Source organism: Gallus gallus, chromosome 3, assembly GCF_016699485.2.
Source record: "Gallus gallus isolate bGalGal1 chromosome 3, bGalGal1.mat.broiler.GRCg7b, whole genome shotgun sequence".
NCBI lineage: Eukaryota > Metazoa > Chordata > Aves > Galliformes > Phasianidae > Gallus > Gallus gallus.
This window is the reverse complement of record NC_052534.1, coordinates 55,255,677-55,278,342: the sequence shown is the minus strand read 5'-3', so window position 1 is coordinate 55,278,342 and position 22,666 is coordinate 55,255,677. Positions and strand designations below refer to the sequence as shown.

The window sequence follows — 22,666 nt, the reverse complement described above, 5'->3', positions numbered from 1 at the left end:
TAAGATCAGGTTTATTTTTTTCCCTTCTTTCTCAATAAAAAAGGAAAAAGTTAACGTATAATTTTCATAAATCTTATCGTTCATAAATCATACATATAGATAACATTCTTAACAGACAAAACAAGCTGTAAATCAATCTAACTGGAAAAGATCAGTCAAAAAGCTTATTTTCTGTCCTAACTTCATCAGTTATGCCCAAGAGATTCTTCATTTTTCTCATCAGACCAGAATCTTCTCATATATAGCAACTCCTGTAAGTTTATCAACTTAAAATCATTCTATTTTCTAAGTTAAACTTCAAAAACCATGCTGTTCAAACAGCAGGTTTTTGGTGTAGTCATACTTTTGGTCCCACCATCATGATTCCCATGAATAATCTTTACACACAACTGCAGTTACATTTGTGCTAAGTATCTATAGACTCTTAATTCTAGAGATGTGTTCATTTATGAGTATCACAGAAAAAAAGAAACATATAGTGATATTGTATATACAATGTATTTGAAATAAAAAAAACAAGGAATAAAAATATTTATTGTATTAGCTCTGCAATTTCAGTTAAATACTGCAGAATCTGTCTTACTATACACTCGTTACAATTACTGAAGTACTTAAACAGAAAATTATTTTAAAAACATACTCTACAATTTCTAAAATGTTAACAGAAAACAAGGCAACAGCTTGTTCATTGGTACAATGGAAAACAAGTGCTGCTGCAAGCAGACAGACTCAGTCTTTGAGTTTCCAGTATTTAAGCTTCTTTTCATATTTCAATAATTGCCACCCCAGATATATGCACAGGCTGGGAGAAGAACTCATTGAGAGCAGACCTGCGGAGAAAGACTTGATGGCTCTGGTGTATGAAAACCCAGACATGAGCCATAAGTGTGTTCTTGCAGCCCAGGGGGGCCACGAAGATGATCAGGGGGATGGAGAACTTGTACTATGAAGAAAGGCTGAGGGACCTGGGCTTGTTCAGGAGAAGTCCTCTAGGAAGACCTTACTGTGCCCTTCTTGTACTTAAAGGAGGCTTATAAAAAAGAAAGACAACTTTTCGTCTCATAGTGACAGGACAAGGGAGAATACTTTTAAACTAAAAGGAATTGAGAGTCAGATTAGATGTTAGACAGAAATTCTTTAATGAGAGGATGGTGAGGCAGTGCCACAGGCTGCCCAGAGAACCTGTGGGTGCCACATCCCTGTAAGGTATTCAAGGCCAGTTTGGATGGGGCTCTGGGTAACCTAATCTGGTGGGTGACAACTCTGTCCACAGCAGGGGGGTTGAAAATCTAACATTCCTTCCAACTCAAGCCATTCCATGAATCAAAGATGAATGTGGAAAAGAAAGCGTTATCTTTTTTATGTGGTATCATCCCTCCTAATCTGGAGTGATCTTAATGAGCCTTTACGCTGAGTTTGTTTCATTGAGTTCGTAAAAAAGCTTGATTCTCCTTACTTCTTATAGATCAGGGTTTTTTTGGCTTATTTATAAGTGGTGTTAACAATCATCAATATTACTTTTTGAAATCTCCCCTTAATGCTGTATATTAAAGCTTCAATAGTAATTCAATATAACTGAAATAAAACACTTGAACAAGCCATATATATACTCTTGAATAAACACGAACTTTACAAAATCATAACAATCAAAACATTGAAATATTTAATCTTACCTCAAAAAACAGAATTACTTGAGGGCTTTCTTCAGTATTTTGAATAAAATAATTAAAGCTCTCATTAAATATGACTTGTTCCTCCCATTCTGGGACTGCTGATTTAAACTGTCTGAAGTCATATGGCTGCGTCATAATAGGAAGAATGTGGTCGATTTGCTCTTCCTCATAGTAAGACACAACTTTCCTCTCCCTGTATAAATATTTACAAAAAGTTATAATTGTTATAATGTCTTAAAACCACAAAACTCAAACAAAACAGTAACTGTAATTAATGAAAGCAAGGAAAAATACAAGATAACATTTGATTTTAGAAAAAAAAAAATCAAAAACCACACAGAGGTTAAGGCAATTGGCAACGTACATGGAAATGTGGCACAGTGAATTTAAAAATTCTAACAATCAAATTTATGCATAATGATTCTGATAGAATCTATGATATAAGAAGTGTTAGAATTAGATTTTCAGGATAATTATGGAAAATAACAGTGAAAGGAAGGAATGGAAGCGATTAGAAAAATGTAAAGAACTAAACTTCAATTGAAGATTTTAGAAGTTATTTTATTAAAATGAAAAGAGAAATGCTGCTTATGCCACAAGAATTTTGCTTACTTATTCTAATTTGGCATTTGAGCCAAGAGAATGTGAGAAATCGTTTGAAAGAGTCAAGAAAGAACAAACATCATCCTAATTTACTGTAGGTATTAATATGCATCATCAGAGATGCCAAGAGACCTTGCAAGCTTGAAATTCAGCATTATTTCCATGTTCCATTTCACAGGGATAAAAAAAAAAAAAAAAAGTATTTATAGCAATCACAGACAATGGAAATAGTTTACTAAACAAAAGTCACCTATGATCCTTCTTGACATATAAGCCACTTTTCTGATCAACGATATGGATTTTAACTACAGGATGAGATACCAAATCAGTTTTAAGCCGATCAGATCGATGGATGTAAACTCCCAACACAAGATCATCATCAGAATCAAATTTAGACTGAGCTGAAATTTCTGAAGTCCTCATTTCCTCATCATTTTCTGCAGTAACTTCTGTGTTATTTTCTAGAAGCAGTAAGAAACAAATAAAAAAAAACAAAAAAAACCAGAGATTACTGTAGCAATTCAACAAGTAAAAATATTTCATATTCTCTTAACATTCAATAGTAAAGTAATAGTATTTCATATGTTTATTCTTTTTGTACTAGGCTAGAATAAAATCATAAAATTTGTAGCATTTTAAACTTGGTTGAATGCACACAATATATATATATATATATATATGCATGTGAACCACTTCTATTAAAAATTATTTAAAAGCAGAGGTCTTTCTCTTGATTGACATAAGCTCACACTGGCTGAAGAACATCCCAATTTAGAAGTTATGGTGAGATTGACATGCTTAATAGTTAGCAAAATATGAATTTGTGTGATGCCCGTTTAAAAAAAAAAAATCACTTCCTATTTTGGACTCTGCAATATTTGAGGAAATTAATTCCTCAATAAGACTATGTGCTACCTGAAAAACTATTTCTTACGTTTGAACTGAGCAACATGTTAAAACAGCAACAAAACACCATTTATAAGGATGCAATTAAATATACATATAAATGTATATATCAAATTAGCTTCCGTACAATTGAGTGTTAGAATTGGAAGCAAAAAAAAAAAATACAACTAATTAAAGAAATATATGCAACTTCAACTCCAGTCTCAGTCACTGCTATGGTGCTAGTGGCAAAATGTTTAGATAAGAAACAAAAAAAAAGCAACAACAAAGTGGTTTGGATACAGCAGCACACCATTCATTTTGCTGGCAGACCTTTTTTGGTTTTCTTTTTAATCTTCTTTGCTTTAGGTTTCTGTTTGTCCATGCTTTCCTCCAGATTCTGTCCTTCCAATACAAATTCTCTTTCCAATAAATGATTTTCATTGTTACCTTCTACTGGATGATGCTGTAGCTCAGAAAGGGACATTGCACTGCAATGTAATGGATTATTGTCAGCAATTGCATTCTATGGCATATAGAAAAATTGTATGGAAGATTAAGAATCTGTAAGTTTAACATTAATGTCAACAATGTTCTGAAACATTTATCCCATAACAGAATTATCCAGTTAGCTCATCACTTAATATATAAATACAAAAGCTCCCTGATAGACTATCTTAACATGAAAAATGTTGCTTAAGATTCATACACAAATGGTATACTTATCACAATACCTTGTTTCAGCTTCACATACGACTGTGCTTTCTTTCTTCTTTTTCTTCTTTTTTCCCACTTCATCACTCAATGCAACTTCATGGCTTTGAACGGCAGAGGTAAATTCAGACATCTGTTCTTTAAGTTTCATTCTTATTTTCTTTTTAATTGCATTTACCTCATTCTCAGCCACATGCAACTGATAGGCTCGAATTAGCTCTTCTTCCTCTTCTAACTCAGTTGCGTTTCTCACTTCAGTGAAGGAATTTTTAATCTTTCCATCACCTTCTTGATGAGGTACATCTGTTTGTGATTTACTTTTTGTCTTTTTCTTTGGAAAATCATTAATCTTTTTTTCAAAACTCTCCAATTTAGCTTCACATAAATTCTCCTCCTCATTAAATTGTTCTTGTAACAACGATTTCTTTTTCTTCTTGTTAGACTTTGCTTGCTTGCTCGCCTCTCCACTAACAACATCATTATTTATTTTCTCCGCGATTGATGCTTTCTCTCTGAGTTTATTTTTTGTAAATCGGGGACTCTCTTCTTCAGGATTGTATGTGTTGTTTATAATTGCTTCATCATTCCCACTTTCTTTTGTTAGATCAATATTACTTCTAAAAGTGTCAAGCTAGAAATGAAAAGAATATGAAATATACTTGTAATAAAATCACATTCTAAGGATGAACATACTACTTTATGTTATTCAGCAATATTACACAAAGCAAAAATCAAGGATCTAATAGTTTTCATGTTTAAAATTAAGAAATGACAAACTGAAAGACAAGATAATTCACCCTGAAAAAAAATATATATGTATTTGGACACTTCACCTTCAGTATAGTTGCACTATGTTTTCAAATGACTCGTGTGTATCTAGCAAAAAAGAAACCAGCAAGTCCACTCCAGTAAGTATACTGCATAAGTATGCTTTAAACTATGACAGACTTGAAAACAACATGCAGCATGAAAACAAATATTTTCATCCATTTCAAATGCAAGTTAGAGACAAGCTTCAGTTTGTCTCGGCTCAGTTTCAGTTTGTTTCAGTTCAGTTTCGGCTGTTTGGAGTATTTTTCATTACAACTCAGTTGCCGAAGTTTGATGCTGAAATTACAATAAACAACACAGCAAGTAACTAAGTCCAGCTCTGTAAGAAGCTCAACAGAACGCTGTTTCCCAGTAGAGGTTCTATAAAGTCACTGTGGTCCATTTACTCTGTTTTCTTAAATAAAATTATCTGGAGTTTCCATGTGAAACATTACTAATTGACTTTAAAACACAAAAAATGCACATGAAATAAGCTGCAGAGTCTACATAAACCTTTTCCCTGGTGAGATAAGGTTTTTAAATGCAGTAACTAGAGTTCCTCACTCTATATATTAAATAACACTATCCTAATAAAATACAAAGTGTTTGGAATTTAACATACGTATATTTAGTTAACACATCAGAAAAATCTAAACCCATTCATATATCTTTTCAGTAGGAATATTTATTTTAGCTCTTCATGTCTAAAAATAGTTTAAATTATCTCAATATGAAATCATGAAAAAGCTGCCTTGTACCTTCATCTCTTTTTGCTTATACCAGTAATATCCTCTTTATTCATAAGTTGGTGATTTAAGAGGACGTACATATAGATAGCTTGAAATATAAAATAAAGGGAAAGAAAATCTAAAGCTTTGTAAAAAGTAAGATAATGCTTTCTAATAGTCTATCTACCTCCTTATCTAAAACTCCACAGATAGACTTTAACTGCAGAGTATAAGGACTATATGTTAAAGCACTCCAGCAATTGCTAAGACATAACAGGGACCATAACTAAGATCATGTTGATTGATGATAGCCTCTGATAGATCATTACTTCAACAAGTCTTGCACTGAGGTTACAAGGCAAAATGTTGGTAGCAGAGTGGCTGCAGGGGTGGCCTCTGTGAGCAGAGCCCAGCGCCATCCTGTGTCAGATCCCAGCCAGACCCAGCTGCTCCAACACAAACTTGCCACTGTGAAAGCAGATTTAAAAAACAAAAAAGCACTGTCCAACAGCAACTGGTAGACAGGAGTGAGAAATGTGAGACAAACAGCCCTGCAGCCTCCAAGGTAGTGCAGAAGGAGGGCAGGAGGTGCTCCAGGTGCCAAGCAGCAGCAGCCTGGGATAGGCTCCCCTGGGAGGTGGTTGAGTCACCATCCCTTTAAAAACCATTTGGATGTGGTCCTCAGGGACATGATTTAGCAGAGGGTTGTTAGAGTTAGGTTAGTATGGTTAAGTTGTGGTTGGACTCAATGATCTTTAAGGTCTTTTCCAATCTGAGCAATTCTATAATTCTGTGATTCTCCCTGCAGCCCAGGAGAGGCCCACAGAGGAACAGGCTGTCTCCCTGCAGCCCATGGGCATTGCATGGAGCAGATCTCCACATCCAGCCATGGAGAAGCCCACAGTGCAACGGTGAATGAGGCCTGAAAGAGGCACAGCCCATGGAGAGCCCTCCAGGAACAGTCCGGGATGGAGCTGCAGCCCATGGCAAGGGGCCTGTAGTGTGGTAGGAGGGCTGGGGGAACTCTGCCTGTGGGGACCTGTGCTAGAACAGTGACTGAAGGGTGGGCCCCACAGTACAGAGCCACATTGGAGAGGTGCTTGGAGTGCTGCGGCCTGTGGGAAGCCCACACAGGATTGCTTCAGGAAGGACTGCATCCCGTGGGAAGGACCCAACTTTGGAGCAGAGGCAGAGAGTGACCATGAAGGAGCTGCAGACACAAAGCTTTATGGACTGACCGCAGATCCTATACCTGTTCCCTTGCACCACTTGGCGGAAGGATGTAGATGAGACATCTTTTTAGTTTGCATTTAGTTCTCACTGCTCTAGCCTGTTATCAGCAGGCAATAAATTAATCTTTCAAACTGAGTCCATTTTACCTCTAACAGGAGATCAGCTAAGAGCAACTGTCTATGTATAACACACTTGATTCAAGTTAGAAAAAGCATCTCATCCGGAAAAGCAGCTCAGAGGACAGTCATACCTTTGGAGTAACTCCAGCATGCCCAGACCTGACCTCCCCAGCTTAAAGCATAGAACAGGCCTGCTTGTGCAGCTAATTTGACAGGAGAGAGGTGGGGCACAGACAAATGCACACAGGCTGGCTAACACACAAGCCAAGCTCAGGTACTTTTCATTTGCCACCTGTGCTCCAGAGCTGACATTCAGTAGTGTCTTTTTTAAAAAGACTTCTCAAGTATTTGTGTGGAACCTAGAAACACAGATTGGTTTTGCCTATGATATCAAGCATTAAAGAGGCAACTGTATTCCTTCCCATAATACAGATAGGCCTCAAAAGAATAAGAACAGGCACTTGCCAACTCACTGAAAGGTTGAGCTGGCCACTGATTTTGCTTGCAGTGAGATAGTAAATAAAAAGACCTGAAATGGTCACACACAATGCAGTCCTGTCTTGAATATAATGCCTTAGTTATCAATGTACACTCATCTCAAAATTATCAGGTTGCAGTCTGGGAAAATAATTTCTTGCCTCAAAGTCTTGTTTGTCACATGGTAGAAAATTTTATGGAATTTTTTTGTTAGTTATATATTCTCTTTTCTACCACAGAATCTATACTGACGCAGATATATTAAATCCTTGCTTGGATTTAACGCCCTAGGTGTATTATATCACTGCTTTGTCTGATGTTTAGCTCTAATTAGTTATTCCAATAACTAATAATAACATTCTAATAAGAGATACAACTGGGGGAAAAAATAAGTATGCTGACTGTTAGCCTTGAAAGGGTTAACAGCAAATTCCTTTTCTGACCATGTCCTAGCTGCTTGTATTTTCAGCACTGCCTTGAGGCTCCATAGCCACTGCACCTCTAGCTACTAAGTGCAAAGCAGACCTTTCACTGGCCTCAGATGACATCCATATCCATTTGCATTACAATCCCTTCATTCCTATCAGTTGTGACTTGAAACTCATCCTGCCCTACTGTCATGGCTTCTCCCCTTCCAGTCAGGCTGCATCCTTTCCCCCCAGCCAATGAGTAACAGAATGCAGCAGGCATTCTCTTTACCATCACTTCTAACATTTAAAATTGCAGCAGCCTCCTGCAGTTCCAAACTCAGGTCCCAAGGAAATAGTGGACTACGAAGGAAAAGATTTTATTACTTTAAGAAAAGCTAGGTTCAGTAAGGACAAAAGCAGCAGCCTGGGACATTTCCAGTGGAAACATGCTCTCAGCCATGATCCATTTCTGATCAAACCTGGGAAACCATTTATGGCAAGTACATGGCACAAAGACAAACATCACTGACGAATTTCACATTAAAGACATCCAAAACTCCATACTGTTGTTATATGAAGTGAGCAAAACTAGAAGAGAACCAGACAAATCTCATCAATTGCTTCTCTTGCTTTCTCACCAAGATTTATTTCTCACAGAGAAATGAAAGGTATTTGCTGAAGCATTTACAGAAATCCCTACCTAAATGCAACAAGGAAAATAACCTGAGCTCTTAAATCTTTGACAGACTTTAAGGATATACTCAAAGCTGCCAGTGTGAGGTTTCAAAACGTTGTTCTCAATTTTGTTGTTGTTGTTGCTTCAGTGTTTTGATTGGTTTAAATTTACAGCTTCACCCACACTAATACTGAAAATGCTCCTTTATTGGTATGCATCAGCTTTTGCTTCACTTCACCATGATTCTACTTCAAGCATTTCTAGCTAACTCCAAAACAGTAGCGTTTTTACATCAGAGACATCTGAAATGAAAACCAATTTAAAAACCAAAGTAAGCATTAGATTTTTATGTGAGGAATATAAAGTTGCATGTGAATATACAATTATGTGTTCAAAAACACATCATCCTTGAAAAATGACAAATTTAAAAAAAAAATCATATTTCATAGAAGCACAGAATGGGTTGGGTTGGAAGAGATCTTAAAGATCACCTACTCCCACCAGCATCAGAATATTTATGTAGTTACATATGTGCTGCAAAAGATTTCTGTATTATTGCATTAGCAGGCCTTTTAGTATTGCTTTGGCAGAAGTCCTCTTTCAGAAAATACTGGTAACCTTGCAAATTGTTAGCTGTGACCAATGGCTTAAGTAATTTAATAGCCAGTAATGCACTGAGCTTCACTGTAGAACGAAACTTCATCCACTGCATGCATTTCTTTTCCATAGGGAACGATCTTCAGAACAGCACTGCTGAGCTTGGTGATCTTCACTTGATAACCCTCACAACTAGAACAGGGCCACAGTTACAATTGCCTCTGATTGCATCAGGGACTAAGTAAGCAATGGAGAGGCATTGTTCAAAATGTAAATATGGCCGAGATATTCAAAGGGATATTTTGACACTTAATTTCTTAAGCTGTTACTAGCTGCATTTAACTGTGGCGATGTTTGTATACTATGTTTCAAAACGTGTACATAACATCTTAGCACAAAGCTTGCAGCCCATCTGTGTTTCCCTTCTTTGCTACTAAAGTAAACCTAAAAACAAAATACTCTTGTAGTTACACATGCCAGCAAAGCAAAAGGCTTTTTGTATTTTAAACATCACACTGATTCTCTGTACATACTATTGACTACCTAATATACGCTCCAAGGCTCACAAAGTATATACATATCCATAAATACTAGCTTCAGATGATCAAAAGACAAAACTGTATTTCTGTATGACAATATTAAGTTTTATCTGTAAGTACATTTAGTAGTTACATAATCAATAACAAATATATGTAAAGATCTGAGATTATATAAAATAGCATTTCATTGTCTTTAACAAGTTACAAAAGAATGAACTTTCACTTCCAACATACGGAATGGATGCAACTGCAAGAAAAAAGATGGACAGCATAAAACCTAATAGGAAGAAAATAAAAACAAAACACAAAAAACTTGTCTTTTAACAAATACCTTTCCTTGGAAATTCCAATCATCGTCAATAGCAGGGATTATATAGGACTCAAACACTATGTTTCTGTTCAGAAAAAAATGTTATATGTACTGAGAGGAATGTTTCAGGTTCTTTTAATGAGAGATACACCGCAATGTCATCTAACCATGCAGTCATGTTGATAGAAGCATTCCTAATCTATAAGTTATAAGCTAAGGCACGACCTTTAAAATGGGTGTACTGCATAAGTACACATGCAACGACACAGGTAAAGAAATGTAGTTCAGTACATGCAGAAATATGTTGATTAAGGAGATCAAAATGAAAAAAATTTCAGGTGTCATTTAGTATTGTTTATAAATTCCTATATCAGTAACTTTAGGGAATGAAATTGATGATGATCTAAGTTCTCAATTCAGAGATGTATTACACACCTGTATTACTCTCAAAACCAAATACTGTTATGGTAATAATCCTACATTATTCTGTCATTCAAATTCCTATTGAAGTCAATAGTGAACTTGAAAATTGCAACAATTAAAATAAAAAATGGGAAATAAACTGTTGCCAGACTTCTCATGAGTGCATATATCACTTATTCGTTTCCAAAATTATGTACCAAATAATTTTGACATGCTGCTGACATAAAACTTCTAGTATATAATAAATAAAAGCCGTGTTAAACCAAAAGACATGTAAGCATTTTGTTCAAAGTATAAACTATATTTCGGCACATTTCTTTTCTGAAGTACACGTTCCTGGTCTTCTTCCATTAAGAAAGGCAGCTAAGCAAAACTTGGATGCATTCAGACTCACCGCAATATTCTCCTGAGATTGGAACTTCTTTGTCCTTGATTTCTTATTGTCTGTAAGGCCAGCATGACGTCTAAAGATTTCCTCAAAGCGAACTTTGGTTTTTGCCTTTGCCTCACTTTCAACTGAAAAAAAAAGTAAATTAGACTATGATTCAAAAACCACTTCTCCTATAAAAGTGCTTTAACACGACAGGAGGCAGTAATTATTTTTGTCAGGAAAAAATTTACCAAGAAATGTGCTTAGTATTCAGTTAAGAATTTCCACTGACAGCGTAAATTGCAAGAGGATCACTTGGCAACATGGTACAAACACACACTGCTGCTACTCATTGCTGGAACCGGCACTGTTTTTAATCTGTTTCCTGAAGAAAGCAGATTTTTGAACAGCACACATATCAGGATCAGCAAAAGACCTTGGGCTAGCCAAAGCAGAGCACAGACAATTGCCCTCATCGTTTGTGAACAGCAGTACCCTGATAAAAAGAGGTTAACATACTGTCCTCAGGAAAAGGAGCAGCTTGGGGTTCTTACTGTGCCTGAAGCAAATCTGCAAAAGGCAGAAGCACCTATGGATCTGAAATCAGCTAAAGTTGAGAGCCCCTGCCTTTATCTGAGCCATAATGTTGTTATCAGCAGCATTTCAACACTTGAAGTAGCAGGTGTTCTAGCCCTGCCACACTATGGACTAGGTAATGCTTCATTTGTTGCTAAATGATTAAAAATGCAATCCAGAACACCACCAGAAAAGGCTCCTAAATCCTCAGCTAAAGCATATTTACCACTGTAATGAAGACATTTAAAGAAGCAGACAAATTAAAACAACAACAACAAAAAAACCCAAAAACAGTACTTTGAAAACCAGGCACAACGATGGGCTCAAAACAAAAGCAACGCAGCTTGAAAAATTCACCAACAGAAGCAGCTCCCATCACATAGTCCTATCTATTAAAATATGCATTAGAAATCAAACACAAATATTCTTACCTGTTGGCATTTTCAGTCCTCAGTTAAAAGTGGCTCAACACAACAGCTGCTTCCTCCTCAGGATTCATTATTTTTTTCAAAGTAATTAACAACTTTAATTAACATAACCGGTCCATAGGCTTGAAGCTACAAATTGAATGCATGCTCATTAATATCAAGTATGAGTACAGGTCTTACAGAAAGTCTAGAAAGAAGTATTTCTCTAAATTATGACAAGCTCTCTGCTGTCAGATATCAGCACCAAATTCTCAGCATCTGCTACTTGTTATTTGAAAGAAAAAAAAAAACTTTAGCAATTTAAATAGATATTTTTCTGAATAGCCAAGAATTTCAGTAGTGCAGCCCTCAAATAACAAACAAGCACCCCTATTGTACACTTCATTTATATGAAGACATTTATACTGAAACTTCCCTAATCAGATTCCTATCTGATAGCATCTTAAAGAAGTCCCATTTTAGCCAATTGATAGCCTACAATGGAAAAGATTCACAGCTGTTAGCAAACGTAACTTCAGTGCAGTTCTATAAACATTTATGTTTACATAAAGCATTTGTCTTTCTTATGAAGTAGACAAGCAATTACATGAAACTTTTCTTTAAAGAAAAAACATTATACCATCCTGGTTGGGGAGCAAAGCTTGAAAATGCAATACAAACAAAGCTGGAAGGCAAATTAAAATATTACATGGATTTATCTCTTCATCAAGAAAAATGAGAATGTCGTTGTAGGGGAACTGCTAGGTCAGGGCTTGAATCGGTGATGGAGCACCTGATGAAGGGGTGGCTGGCCCAGGGAGCACAGGCAAATTGTTTGCACCTGTGCTCCCCACCTGACCAGAAGGGCTGGACCCAAGGTTGAGTTGGCTCATGTAAGAGCCACCCACTGTAGGAAGGATATCTTAGGCCTAGGCTTTTTCCTAAGGAGGAGTGCTGCATAGTTTCAGTAGTTAGGTGAGGTCAGCTCTTCTGAGATTATTGGCCTACCTGTGAATACTTTGCTTGGTATTACCAAGAACATGTCAGAAGCAATTTTGCTTCCTCATAAGCAGAACGGTTGTATAATACAAAAAGCTATTTTGTAAACAGTGGAACTAACGAAACCTACTTTCCTATGACCTATGAATGTACTGTGTTTCCCTTGGCCTTCTGTGTTATATGCTGTCATCCCTACCTACCTCTCCAATAGCTCATCAGGCAAGAACTCCAAGCTCTTCTAACTTAACAGCCTGTGTTAGACACTGCTCACACACCCATAGGTTTACTAGAACACACCAGTCCTAGTAAATTAAGATGTACTAGTAAACTTTACTAAGTTATATTAATTCTCCCTGGAACAGCTTCAGTCCAAGCCATCTAGCACTCTCCTGAACAATAATTGTATATAGATTAGGAGTTGGTGTAGATTATGTGCCTGAGCATCTGCGCTACGGTAGCCTCAGGTTCCTCCTGTCTCTTTCAGTGTTATTTGCTTCTTCCTTAACCCCCACTGGTACAAGTTTTCAGTTACTTACAGCAGCCTGGTCTGTTAACTAACAAAACCAAACCAAATTAAGAAACAAAAAAAAAAACAAAAACAAAAAAAAATAGGCAAAGTGTATGGGTTTGGTTTGAGGTTAAATAAGTGCTGCTTAGTCAGTTGGCAGATGTTGTTAGTTTTGTGTACTAAGCATCCAACAACGTAACAATGTCTGAAATGCCCAAGGATGACCAGAGTGACTCCACAGGAAATGATCTGTTCTGTAATATGCTTCATCCTTTCACCCACCAAGGTACAAATATTTTCCCTTACTAAAAATGTTTCTACTTGTAGAGCAAAGCTTCACCAGCACAATTAAATGGTGACTGTTGAAAGTAACACAAATGCATTATTCCTACAGGGAATGAAAACAGAAAATACTACTGAAAGTACATCTGCCTTTGAAATTTATACTGTTATACAAAATGGCCATTTAAAAAGTATAGCTCATCATCAACTAGGAAACACTCATAATTTGAAGGAGTAGAAAACAATACAGTTTTAAAACTTAGCATATAATCCCTTGAATTATTCACTGCAAGTGGCAAGAATGTGTAAGATTCTCTTATGATTAGTTTACTGATTTCAACCACCTCTCCAAAAATGTAATTATAAAATCGAATGGAATGATGGAGTGCACTTTGCAAGAACAAAAAATACAAGATGACATAGAGCAAAGCAGCACAGTAAGTAAAGTACAAACCTATTTCAAGTACGGATATATGTTACAGCCAAAGGATAAGTGAGTCACACAGCAACAACAAAAACCTGCAGGTAAATTAATTTTGCAGATACTTTTCTTCATAATGGAACAAATACCTTTCCCAAGGCCAGGCTCATCTTACGTGACCAGTAGTCTCTGTGAAATGCATAGGTTTGCCAAATTCACCAGGGACTGCATCATTTTCCATTTGCCTCTGAGCATTCAGAAAAAAAATATCTATCATCTTATCTCAATAAAATTGAGATTAAATCCTATAACAACAGTGCTTTTCTTTTATTCACATTTCTAGTTTAGAATCACATGACATCAGACATGGTTAAAGCAACTATTAGACTGGTGTAAATATAGATCATTAATCAACAGGGATAAGAACTGTTGAACTGTTTACTCTGTATAAGATCACCTTAAAATAGAAGAGATTTAACCTTGTGTTAAAGATCAACAATCACAAGCCCCCAGTCCGAATCACAGAATGGCCTGGGTTGGAAGGGACCTCAAGGATCACGAAGCTCCAACACCCCTGCCACAGACAGGGCCACCAACCTCCACATTTAATACTAGACCAGGCTGCCCAGGGCCCCATCCAACCTGGCCATGGATGCCCCAGGGATGGGGCATCCACAATCTCTCTGGGCAGCCTGTTCCAGCACCTCGCCACTCTCACAGTAAAGAACTTCCCCCTGATATCCAACCTAAAATAAACTCACTGAGATTAATCTGGTAAAATGCACTGTTGCCTGACCAGATTTATTTTTTTCCGTATTAATTAATGTAAGGCAATTCAGGAACAACACAAATACATATTTGGGAACAGTAGTATATTCCAGCCATCAGAAATAACCAGGGAAAATAAATCATGAAATCTCTCAAGAACTAACGGAGACCTTTCAAAAAAATCAATCAACTTGCTCTTCTCTAATATTTCACCTGTACTTCTAAATCTGATTCTCCATCAATTTCTGTTCTTTTCACATTTGCAGTACAGTGAGTCACTATATTGTGCACCCACAGTGTGGGTATTCTCAATGCAAAACATGCCACACTACCCTGGAAAAATGCTTTTATTAATAAACGAATGACAAACTCAAAAGCAACCTATACTATAATGGATTAGAATTCGTATAAATTGTACTGTAGAATGGGAATTCAGAAATCTTCCAGCAGCTCTTTGTTTATATCTCATCCTTTAGATGAAGTCAGTCATCTCATAGTAGGAGATCCTGGATTTTACCAGTAGGTTTCTCATTCAGGTATGTCTAGGGACGACTACCTCTAGACACATGTACAAGCTTTAATGGAGAATTATGCAGGAAAATAATACCGAGTCTAATCTGTTCATTTTTACTAATGATAAATGTGAGTTCACAACGCAGGGGTGTTATTCACACAAATTTAGTATTTAAGTCAAGAAAGCTGACAGCAAACTTTATTAATGCCACGCAAATATCTACGAACTTGCCTATCAAAACAGCCTATGAGAGGTGCATAGAAGTACCTTCAAATACCTTGTGTTCACACTACTTTGAGAGGGTATCTTAAAAACTTGATCACAGAACCACACAATGGTTGGGTTGGAAGGGACCTCAAAGCCCACCCAGCCCCAATCCCTGCCATGGGCAGGGCTGCTCCCCACCAACTCAGGCTGCCCCAGGGTCCATCCAACCTGGCCTTGGGCACCTTCAGGAATGAGAGGGCCACAGAATGCTCTCTGACTTTCTGGCAGTAGCACACCCAAAAGCCTCACAGTAACTCATATTTTTTTTCATTACGTCTGGGGCCTTTCCGTGACCGAGAAGGCTAAAAAAAAAGCAAGCTGCTGTCTTGGTGGCAAAACTATAGATTTCAGCTCCCGCTGAGGAAGCACAGACTTCTATCATTGCTTACTTCAAGTCTCAGCCTTATTAATCGTAATTATGAAAGCTAGTTCCCATCAGCAGACTACAGTGAGCGTTTCCAGAGTGCTGTTTTGCTTTGCACGGAGAGGTGGTGGCAGCGTAGAGGGACACAGACCAACACTGCCAGCGGCACACACATGACCAGACTAACCGAGGGGCTGAACCTAGGGCTGCTCAGCCTGCAGGAGACTGAGATACCATCGGTGGGTCCCCCCGCGCCCAGACGCCCGCCTGGTCGCTCCACGCCGCCGCCTCTCCGAGCACCGCCCGCGCGCACCAACGGCTGCGTCACAGCGCGCTCCGCATCCACCGCCGACCCCCCACACCACCAAGGGGAGCCGGGGGAGACAGCAGCGGGCGGGGGGCGGATCCCGGTCTGCCCGCCTCCGGACCCCAGCCGTCCGCTGCCTGCCGCGACCCTGCTTTCCCTCCCGCCCGCGCGCTGCGCGAGGACATCACTCACATCGGGCCCGTCCGCCTCGGTGGCACCGCAGCGGCAGCCCCGTCTCCCCCGTCAGTGGACTCTCCCTTACCCAGCGCTCCCCCCTCCGCAGCGCCGCGCAGGTGGTTTGGTCGAAAACAATCCCCGCTGCCAGGGAAACCGCGCGTCTGGCGCATGCGCGTGAAGGGGGGAGTGCTGGGTCTTAGGCCCGGGCAGAACGTGCTCGTGGGTCTTCCCGCCGGCAAGGAGCGGAAGCGCGGCAGCAGCGTTGCGCATGCGCGAAGTGCTGTCGCGGTGTGGAGGCGGTCGCCTGCGTAGTGGGGGCAGGTGGTTTGGAGGGTGTTTGTGCGCGTGTGGGGCGGTGCTTTGCTGGTCTCGGTGGCGCTGGTGATTCCCGCGGGCCTTGGCGCCCTGAAGTGGAGGGAGAGGGACGGGACCTGCCCGCCAGCGGGAGTCCTGGCGGCGCCGCGCGGTGCCCGTGTGCCCTCGTTACCACGTAGAGGTGAGGTAACGTGAAGGATTCTGCAGTCAGGACATCCGCAGTTCCCAAGGAAACCGTCCCTAGCATTCTGTCAGAAGAACGTGCCTCCTGAAATTGTTTACTTCTATGTGAAGTACCAGTTCAGCTTCTATAGAGATCACTCCCAGGTTTACACATGTATTTTTGTTTTCCTCATTCTTTGTATTTTCACACAGTACTTCTTAATATGGTCATCGCTAATTACAGAGCATTATTATGTGTGTGGGAATATATGCAAAGCTTTTTCAGAATATGATGCTTAGGGTTGTCATCCAAGACAGTGTGCTACAATTCTTCTGAAAGTAAATTTGGTGTCAGACATAGAATATTCATTCTGAACTAGCATGGATTGAAAAACAATCATCTTCACTGCCAAAGACTGCAGAGTTGTCTATCAACTGGAGCTGGTGGAGATAGATGGTTTAAGCACTGTTCTTTTGGATTTATAAGTTTTGTGGGGCTTTAGGAGTCTGTTGTGAGTCAATGAGTAGTGAAGACTCCTAAAAGCCTTCTATGTACCACACTGAACTTTAACCTTAGAGATTGCTTGTGAAGTTTCACATTTATCCGGTATAATATTGCATAAGCGCTGTCCTCCCCCATAAATCTCCTACATACTGTGCACGTACACAGATGTTCTAGCACAGTTGGCAGACTGATCTCAATAAAGAAATGAAATCTGCCTCCATGGAAGATTTTTTGGATCAGTATATGTAGTCTTCTAGCAGAGTCACTGTCATATTAGGAAAAGTAATTAACACTGCTTTGCCTTTCCATGGCCACACTGTGAGGGAGAGACTATGCAGTGATAGGGTTTCATGGTGCATGCTAGTACCCTCAGTACTGGGTCTCAGTAGCTTCACTGCAGATGAGGGAAGAACCTAGAATTAGATTAGGGAGAGCAAGGGCTGAAGAGGTAGTTCTGAATCCTGTGCAGATATTATAACAACTGAAGAGAGGAGAATTTGAGGCAGGGTTTTTGGAAGCTGAAATTCACTTAGTTTTATTGATGATGTGGTTTATGTATTGTCTAGATGGAAGGGACTGAAAAGCAAATGGTGTGGCTGTACCCTGCATGGCAGTAATTTAGGAAGTGAGATCCCTGAGGAAGGCTCTTAGCTAATCAAATGGGAGATGGAGTTCTCTTCACTGTATTGAAGCTTCTAGGTTATGATTAAGATTCATCTAATAGTTGAGACACAAAAAAACATAGAATATATTGCTGGATTTGGCAAGCCAACAGACTTGAGGAACGTGAGACAAATTGAAATAAGTAGTAATTAAAGTGATTAATCCTTTATGGTGAACTCTGAAGAGTGCAGTCACTCTTGAAATTATGCTTTCTGTTAAGATTAGTGTTGGGATTAAATGAGAACCACTCGATTCTCACAGGTAACAATTGGTGCCCACTGTATTAAATCACCTTCAGGATATATAGGGTTGTAATTCATAGGTATTGGGACTGTCAGGTAGATATTACAGCAAGGCTGAAAAATGTCTTACTTTTTAAGGCTGTTGAAAGGCAAGATTGTGCAAGGCCTCAGGGCTTGGATGAAAGCTGGGCTTGGCATAGGGAGTGACATGTGAAAGTTAGGATGCTCACTTACACTTCAAATTCAATAGCCCTCAATTTTACTCATTGACATTGAAGCCAGCTTTGATATTGTCAAAGATTTGGCACAGATCAGCAGCAATAATGGGCTACAGGACCTTCTAAATGAAGCTGACATCAGACTTCAACATGTTTTTCTATTACTAGTACAAGCCTATGCACAGTTTCCAGGAACATTTCTTTCATAAAAGCATCTTGAAGACTTCTGTAGCTATTGCACTTATAAAGGACTCTAAGTATTTCTGCTGCCTGAGTTCTGTAAACAAATATTTGCTAGGACAGTTGTCCATGTTGGAGGGGGATTCCATCTCACCTCTTCAGCTGGCTTTAGTTAGATGTTCTGGGGGAATAAGCAGAAAGAAACACTTCAACTTTTGTTGATAGTCATACAGAATAGATGTAGTGTATTATGTGATAAAACCAAGAATATAAGTTTATGTTAAATTTGGTACCTTCATCCTGGGATGGTTTTAAATCACTATTCTGCCATTAAGAATATTCCAGATAGAAAGCTACTTTTGGCCAAGATTTGTCACACTGATCTAAAGATTTTTTTCCATACTTTTTCCTATGAAACTCTACGTCTTGTAGATATTCCCATGTGCTTTTCATGGTATGTAACATGATCTGCTGATATGAGGCAGCTCCTAAAGTTACAGATGACATTGCCCTACGGCTCAGAATGTTACAATGTGTAACAAAGTCGGTGCCACAAATATCCTTTTTTTCCCATTTCCTGATAGTAAAGTGTATTTGGAAAAGATTTAAGCTTCACTTCTTGTTGCAAAAGCAATGAAAGTCAGGGGGAGCGTCTAAGAGGTCCAGATGGGACTTTGTCAGCCCAGAAAATCATGGGATGCATTTTGTCTGTACTCGGATGACCTCTGGGTGACCAAAGGAAAGTATGCATATGCCAAACGCATCCTACCCAAAAATGTACACAAGTACACAAATCCTATTCTGCTGTATGGAGAAGAATAAGACTCTTGAAAAAGAAAGGTTACATGGGTGCATGGAATTTTATTCTTCAGTGAATTGGTAGGTCTGTATTCACCTTTCAAATGAAGTAGCATGTGTATCTAAATTTTCCCATTACTTAGGTATGAGAAGTAGAAAGGGACATGCACAATGATGATGTGTTACAGTCCACACTAAGAAAGTTTGCACATATCATGTGTATTTGAAAGTATTGCGGGCATTTTGAAATGATGAAGAATGGGTTGTAGTTCTTGTCAGTACCTAGCTGACAGCAGAAAGGTAGAATCTGTCCCATTCAGGGGACAACCTCTAGGTGTCACTTGAAGGCATGAAATAGAAACTGGATTTGAGATTGGGCAATTTACACAGGTCTAAATATACAGTGGGATTCTAGCAGAAGTTGTTTGTGAATTATTTTCTCTTCATAGGTAAATATAATTTAGCTTCTGTTATTGAGTGTTCTGAGCTTTTTCACTTAAACTGAAGCCTGAGTGGTTTATGTGACAGCTCACAGAAGAAATTTAGTGTTACTGATTAGGCACAAAAATGCCTAACATCAATTACCAGCTCCTTTAGTAAGCTTAGAAATGAGTCATGCGAGATACTTGATATCTTGAGATCAGTGTATCTTTCATGCCAAATTTTAGCACTTTGAAAGCAAATCACGAGGCCTAAGTCTTTTGGAAATCTGATTTTTCCTAAATAGTTGGACAGTGTAACTATAAATGTCAGTACATGCTCATTTGGCAGCGTAGATTTCTATTGGCTTTTCTCAGATCTTCAGTTCTTTGAGATGAAAAGATTTCCTTGTTAGTTCAGACCTTGACACACCCCTTGAAGTTAGTATCTATAGTTCAGGAAAATACATAAGCATGTAATATACTCGGCCCTTTTCCAGTAAAGACTTTTTGCATGTGTTTCCGAATGTCCTTTACCCTCATTGACTTTGTTGAGCTGCAGTTATCATTCTAAATTTAAGTAGAAAGTGGATTATTTTTCCTTTCTGCTTTATCACTTTATTGTAGGTGACAATTTGCCTAAAATTTCTGAAATGGAGAAGATTTATTTCAGAATTTGCTGCAGTTTTTACTTGTAGGCTGATAACAGAAAATCAATGCATTAAAATTGAAAGAAACTTCTAAATGATAGATCTCCTTTTGTCTATGTGAAGGCGTTTTCAGTTTAGGAATCTTTTACGAAACTCCAGTCTTAGTTGTCTTAGTAATGGAGAGAGCTGGGAGCAAGGTTGTAACTAAAAAGTAGCACAGTCCTAGGATCTGGTGTTAATAGGTAATATTAGATTCCTTATTTTTGAATGAGTCATTCTGTTTTTCATTTTAATTAGGTTGAAGTTAATAGGAGGCTCCCATCAACACTCCCTCTTATCTCAGGTTGTGTACTGATGTGTTCAGTTAGCTATTCTTGATAATGTGTTTTATTTTTAGAACACGAGGGAGCATGAGATAAGCTCATTTTGTTTCACTGCCAGAAAATAAGGATGCAGAAGCCATAGATTCAAATTGCCTTTTCAGACAGAGGAGTCATCACCCTCTGCAGCAAAGTTTTGATAGTGATTTCAGTAGGGTTAAAGTTTCTCCAGCACTATCTCCTCAACTATAGCTACATCTCTACTGTTGTTTTTTTCATGTCTTCGGAACAATAATGTTTACAAAGTCTTGTGTACTTGAAAGCAGGTTCTCATCAGGGACACTGTTTAAAAGCTGCAGGTACCTCACCACACGATGGCAGAGTAACAGCACTTGTCACAAAGCCTGTTTTTTTCTGAATTATATGAAAACACCAGTTATTGGAGGTAAATTTTTCCTGCAGCTAAGTGCAGTGCTAGTTAACTTTTCAAAATGTCATTGTTTCCCTTCTATGGTTACTGCAGCTTTGCATACACTTTAATTACATCGTTTTCTGTTTGTGTTATTTTTTTTAGCTATACAATATGCTTTAATTAAGAATGATGATGAAAGAATGATGATGAGATCTTGACTCTGCTGTATATCCCTATTGTATCCTATGATTAATAATTTTTTATTTGTAGACTACTTGTGGCCTCCATCTTTTCTTAGAAGACTAATGTATTCTTTAAAATGTTTCTTTTGATTTGTATCATCTGTTTCATCAGGTCATTTCAGAGATTTTTATTCATAGACTTCTGGTAGGTTCTTCTATATTTGTTTTCAGAATATTCAAGTATAGCGTTTTAATCATTGCTTATCTTACTGAAATAATTTATTTGTTAGCATTAGATATTCATCTCTTTCCATGCTTCCAGCAGTTTGTTCAATAAAAATCAGTTTTCCTGCCAGCAAGGGAGTTCCATTTAATTTCAGAAATACTTCAAACTTCTATTGCAAATGGGCTGTTGGGCAACCTTGTTTTTGTTTGCTTCTGATCCATCTGTTGTGGAGTCTTGCTGCAGCTTCACTGAAGGTATCTGAGAGGTAAAAGAAGCAATGTGAATGTTTAACTTCATTGCAATTTTGCAATCAAAAAATCTGGGATCAAATAAGGTGAGAAATCTCATTTTTGCACTGAAATTCTGCTTTCAAACAAGTATGTAGTTTATTTCTGCAGTTATGGGCACTGACTAATTAGGTGATTTTGCCTTTGTTAGGGCGTTGCATTGGTACAGTAGTGTAATCAAGTTTTGACATTGGCACGGAAAAAAAATAAAGCTTTACCTTTAATTTCTCTTAAAGGCACCGTTCTGTCAAAGTCACATATGTGATTTATAATGATACTTTATAAGTCAATCTACAAACGTGCTCCAAAAGTAATGCCTCCTATTTTAATATGTTGGCTCCTGATGTCAGAGGTGGATATTGGTGGTATGGCAGTAGAGGTTGAACTTTCCCACCAGTACTCCATTACAAGTTGTTGCTGTGTGACAGATGGCAGCAGAGGGGCAGTCTGACGAAATGACATCTGACATGGAAATGTGTGGTAAATGTGTATCGTTGAATTCCTCCATTGGAAAAAATGGCACCCACTGACATTCACCAATGCTTGCTGAATTTTTATGGAGACCAAACAGTGGATGTGAGCACAGTTAGGCAGTAAGTGGTGCATTTCAGCAGTGATGACCACAGTGTGAAAGGCACACCACATTCCAGATGGCCTTGCTCAGCTGACATACTACAGAATTGAGAGCAGCTCAATCAGCTCATCCATGCAAACTGCTGTGTAGGAAGCTTAATATCAGCTTCAATTAATTGGAAATGGTGGTGAAATATTGCAAAGTTTGAGCCAGGTGGGTCCCATGAAAGCTCATGCAGGAAAAGAAAAACCATGCAAGTTTGTCAGAACATATTGAACCAGTATGAGGCTGAAGTTGACAGATTTTTATGTGTATGGCATGCAGGCTTTTCTTTGTAACTGACAAAAATGCATAGC

General features: G+C 38.5%; 2 protein-coding genes across 7 annotated transcripts in view; one reads left to right on the top strand and one right to left on the bottom strand.

The window, feature by feature from the left end:
• Positions 1-16,303, bottom strand: part of AHI1 (Abelson helper integration site 1) — an 87,925-nt gene extending 71,622 nt beyond the window's left edge. The window contains exons 1-8 of one of the 6 annotated variants that reach the window (XM_040698417.2): positions 16,173-16,213; positions 13,910-14,007; positions 11,575-11,700; positions 10,592-10,713; positions 3,896-4,506; positions 3,495-3,652; positions 2,527-2,737; positions 1,674-1,866 (exon numbers count right to left, since the gene is read on the bottom strand). In XM_040698417.2, the coding sequence (XP_040554351.1) occupies positions 1,674-1,866; positions 2,527-2,737; positions 3,495-3,652; positions 3,896-4,506; positions 10,592-10,713; positions 11,575-11,584 (1,305 nt within the window). In that variant the 5' untranslated portion in view covers positions 11,585-11,700; positions 13,910-14,007; positions 16,173-16,213. Of the gene's footprint in view, positions 1-1,673; positions 1,867-2,526; positions 2,738-3,494; positions 3,653-3,895; positions 4,507-10,591; positions 10,714-11,574; positions 11,701-13,909; positions 14,008-15,698; positions 16,214-16,242 lie in introns of those variants that run through there. The other 5 variants (XM_040698416.2, XM_040698418.2, XM_004935719.5 and 2 more) reach the window with 5 other exon arrangements.
• LOC124418354 (splicing factor, proline- and glutamine-rich-like) lies at positions 13,720-19,927 on the top strand. Its single transcript, XM_046939586.1, has 2 exons — positions 13,720-13,776; positions 15,933-19,927. The coding sequence occupies exons 1-2, from the start codon at positions 13,720-13,722 to the stop codon at positions 16,467-16,469; spliced, it is 594 nt and encodes a 197-aa protein (XP_046795542.1). The 3' UTR covers positions 16,470-19,927.
• Positions 19,928-22,666: the final 2,739 nt, after the last annotated feature.

Excerpts from the sequence above, each read along its gene's own strand:
- LOC124418354 (XM_046939586.1), top strand. The coding sequence starts at position 13,720 with ATGGAGTGCACTTTGCAAGAACAAAAAATACAAGATGACATAGAGCAA. Across the intron at positions 13,777-15,932 it reads ACATAGAGCAAAGCAGCACA|ACGCCCGCCTGGTCGCTCCA; the intron begins GTAAGTAAAGTA and ends CCCCGCGCCCAG.